Below are 4,468 nucleotides of genomic sequence, written 5' to 3' on the forward strand. Positions count from 1 at the left end.
TTGGATTCAGTAGTTTTCAGGAAGAATGCAAGAAATTTCTCGTGAAATCACTTAGTTCAGTGAATATCAGCCAAAAGAGTAAAGCATATCAATGAGTCATTGTTGGTATTACTAGATTGTTCGCACGAAACTATAAGAGAGAATTCCCACGGGATTTATATTAGTCCAAAATTCCTCGCATTGGATCTACTCGGAAACTAAATCTTCATGCATCATAGATACCGGCCAACAATAATATCAGCCTAATCGTTGCATAAGATCTTTCATTTAACGAACAAATTATGAGTCAGCTACAGTGTAAGGGTCATTTCAAATATCAATAAAAAAATGTTTTGAGAGTCAATATGGTCAGTTGTTTGTCAAGATACTGAAAAATGAGTGCATTTTGAGAATATTAAAAAATGGAGTGTAGGTTTCGATAACATGTGCGCTAGAAAAGGTTAAGGAATGAACACTACGCCACTCCACATGGACCTACAAAATGGGTAACTTTAGTCAAGAGTTCCAAGCAGCTATAGAGCAAGAGGAATTGTTTAAGAAATAAGGTGAAGATATAATGACCTCATCATGCTTCGCTAAATTTTACCATCAGTTAAAACATGCTAGGCGCAGAAGTATCAAACAAGGGATAATTTCCTTAGCTAAAGTAATAAATGGATGATGATTTGAAGAGATGAATGAGATGAATTAAGTTATTTGGAGTGAGATTCTTCTGTCCATCTACTCCTACCTTACTTACCGCAATACAAATACGTTTATTTTGCATACAAAAAAAAAAACAAGTGTCATCAATGAGGACAAAAGGAAACAAAAAGTAGCTGCGAATTGCAATAAAACGTGAAATATTGATTAGAATCTTTTTCGTCCCACTTGTCTTTGTGATAATCTGTTAGATTAAGTCGGAAGCTTACTTACTCTCGGCGTATAAAATGAGAAACTTAGCAATTATATAGAGCCGTAAATCAAGTCACGCAAGGTACGATTAAAAAGCATTATTTTCATTGGAAAGTTTGTCACTAAATCCATAAACATACCGGAACATACTGGATTACGAATCCAGTTCGAAAGTTTGTATTTCAGGAATATTTCCGAAGAGAACCATAAGAAGAGGTAGTCCAAGATCCAAATGTTTTACATACCGTTCACAAAAAAAAGAAATGTCTCCAATTGTCGTGATGATAACATTTGCACTTCTACTAATGTTAAATTGATAAGTAACATTTTTTGATGAAATGTAGTTTTCGGAACATTTCATTTGCATATTAGCATAGTGAATGATAATAGAAAATCATGGGACAGATGATGAATGGGAGAGGAGAGAAGACGGGAGGATGGAATTATATGAAGGAGAGAAGAATTAGGGATCGTTAAATCAAGAATGGTGAGCAAACTGAAGTACTTCGCCTAATGTCGCGATTTTCTGAATGGATTTTCCTCAATAAAACTGTCACAATTCTGTCGGATGTATAAATCACTAAGATTAATATAATGAGCGAATCATTGCCAGTTTGCAACTAATGATTCGCCATGCTGCACCACTACTTAGTGCAAATAAATATTAAGAGCACATTCCATTAAAATTTGAATTTAAATATTTCCGAAAATTTGGCAAGTTTTTGAAATGATAAGCCTCCACTCCTTCGTATATTCCTACCACTTCCTCCTAGCTCTAGTTCCCAAAACTTCTAGATCTCAGCTTTGAAAATTATCGAAATGCCCAAAAATACTCCCAACAAATTCACGCACTGAATTAACAGTAGAAAATGTAAAAAAAAAAGTTCATTTATTCATTTTTTTTCCTCAATCGACGATGATACAGAATCGGCAAGAATTAAAATAAGGCTGAGAGATTGCCCTTACGTGCGGGGACCAATTAGTAGTCACTCCTTTATATAAATAATAATCCAATTTTGCCCGCCATATAACTCAATAAAGATGTAACTAATCGCAAAGAATAACTTAGCAGAATCAGTTTGGATTTGGAAAAAAAAAAGCATTGATTCTCTTTTCTCGTCGAATGGTATTTTGATCTGTACTGCGTTGAATTTTCTCGGTTCACATTATCAAATATCCATTTTTGACCTTTTGCCCATCTCCAAAATGTGACCAAAAAATTAAAAACGCAAAACGAGTAACTTGAAAAATACAAGATACGTATTAAATTTCTCCGGATAACCTACATTTATGCATATGTCAGTTATTGTTCCGTCCTCTTGTTGTGCCTCAGTGATATATCACGCTTACCTAATCAGACAACCCACTGCTCTGTTAAAACCTCATGTGAATCCCCCACTTAAGAAATGATTCGAAACTCATCATTCTAATTATTATACCTTCCTAGCAGATCCGAAAAAAGCAGATGAATACACTGTTGAAATGTCTAAATTTTTTTAAAGAACAAAGTATTGCACATTTTGTAAATCTATTGCTTAGTATTCCGTAAACTGGAGGTTTTGATTTCCGAATAGCTTGAGGATTTTGAATGAAAAAGATTTTATCGTTTCAAATTTATGCAACATTTGGCTGTCGCCATTACTGAAAATTAGTCAAAATTCGATTTCTACGTAGAGTATCAGTGCTTGAGAATGTGGATCGGATTGGAATCAATCGAATTTGTTGGGTCTTAGTCAGTACCAAACGCCACAATTTTCATATCTTTATTTTATGTTAATTTCACTTCCTATTTTAATGAACTAATTTAATGCGACACTATTTGAATTTTATCGCACTCAGAGCATCGCTTCTCAATTAGTATTGCCATCAAAAATTTGGCAAGGTTGAGCAAAGAATAAGACTGCTAATAAGATGTTGAAATGATGAAATTAGCAAGACTAATGAAATAATCTATGGAAAATATCAAACTGATAGCATGATATTTGCGATTCCAATTAAAATGAATTAAACTGGGTCAACTACTTTTTATCCACCATATTAAATAAATATTATATCACAACCATTACATCCAATAATTCTAAAAATCATGTGACATTAATTCTAATAAAATTATGTCCAAAATTCTTTGGGCTAATTTTTTTTCTTGATATATGAGTTTTCATTGCGAAATTCAAAAAAAATAGTTTCTCAAACGGGGCTCAAATCTAAGCTTGTGAAAGAGCAAATCTAGATAAGGATACAGGGAAGTATGTGCAAACTGCAGACCATTTAAATGAACCGTTTGCATTCTTGAAATCTGTTCTCGATATCTGAATAAGTGTATACAAAACGTAATGCAACTAGTAAAAGAAACTAACTGTTCTAGCATAGCAAGGAATTTGGAATGTCGAATCAAGGTGATAGCAAGTTGATGATATCGTCAAGAATGAAGGGTGCCAACTGATGGCAGCAGACCCTTTTACGTTGTTGCTGGTTATGTTCGATATTTGCGAAAACCATCACACGCATTAGGGAGCAGAATATAGAACGTCTATCACGTTCAAATGCAATAAATTGATCGAAAATTTTCAAATTTTAGTCAGTAATACGTTTTGGGATACAGAGGTAAGTAATGTTTGGCTTCTATGAATGTGTGAATTCGCGGATTCATGTCATGTTAAAGAAATGTTAGAAAAGATACTTGCCGCACAGTATTACAATGACCATAATTTTTTCCTCTATGGAGATACACCAACAACATAATCATTTAAAATATTTCAAAGTTCAGGGTTACTTGACATACTTCCAGAAAGATTACATACAAACTCGACAGGGAAACAAAAAGAAAAGAATTACCGATACCGTTGAAAAAAAGATAAGTGCACTGAGAGAATGACCACACACAATTCAAAGACAAAAAATGACGCACTCGTAAGAGTGTCACTGAAATTGAAGTAGAAAACATAGCAAAATTAAATCTGGCCTAGTAATAGCTTTTTTGAGCAACATAATTTTCACATCATGATATATTATAATTCGTTATCCTTTACTAAATAAACCGTTCTTGGCCATCTTACTTAGCCTTCCCATTGATATATCTATCGGGAAAAAATTTTGTAGTTTTATTTTTTATTATTGTAACTTTACAACGTTGACAGTAACCTTTATTAGTGTATTATATGATATGGTACAATATCTTACTGAAACAATACAATAATAGGGAGGAAATGAACAATACATAATAACTATTAAAGAATACCGAATAGTCTTTCGCTTGTACTATTGAACTGTCGTATTATTGCTTCTCTGCTGTTGAATCGTTGTCGTAGTTGACTGTCTGATTATGCTGTCTCCTTGAGTATTTGCACAAGCTATCTGACCAAGTAACTCAGCGAGCTGTCGAATTGCGAAACTGCGCGAGCCGTGGGATTGAGTGACCGCGGGAGCCGTCGAATTGAGTGACTGCTCGAGCTTTTTGCATTTTTGTAACTGCTCCTGCGGATGATTGACCCTAGCTCCTTATATAGTGGGAGCGGTTTAACATTCCAGACACATTAATTTAACTGCCAGACTAGAGGATCTTTACAAGATTTCG

The 4,468-nt window shown here is 34.1% G+C and overlaps 1 protein-coding gene across 1 annotated transcript; it reads right to left on the reverse strand.

The window, feature by feature from the left end:
• Positions 1-4,152: 4,152 nt before the first annotated feature.
• Positions 4,153-4,368, reverse strand: LOAG_12709 (hypothetical protein; the record flags this gene model as incomplete). Its single annotated transcript, XM_003148221.1, has 1 exon — positions 4,153-4,368. A coding segment is annotated over one exon (216 nt), but the record flags the coding sequence as incomplete, so codon positions are not given.
• Between the last annotated feature and the right edge of the window lie 100 nt (positions 4,369-4,468).

Source organism: Loa loa (assembly GCF_000183805.2).
Source record: "Loa loa unplaced genomic scaffold supercont3.271, whole genome shotgun sequence".
NCBI lineage: Eukaryota > Metazoa > Nematoda > Chromadorea > Rhabditida > Onchocercidae > Loa > Loa loa.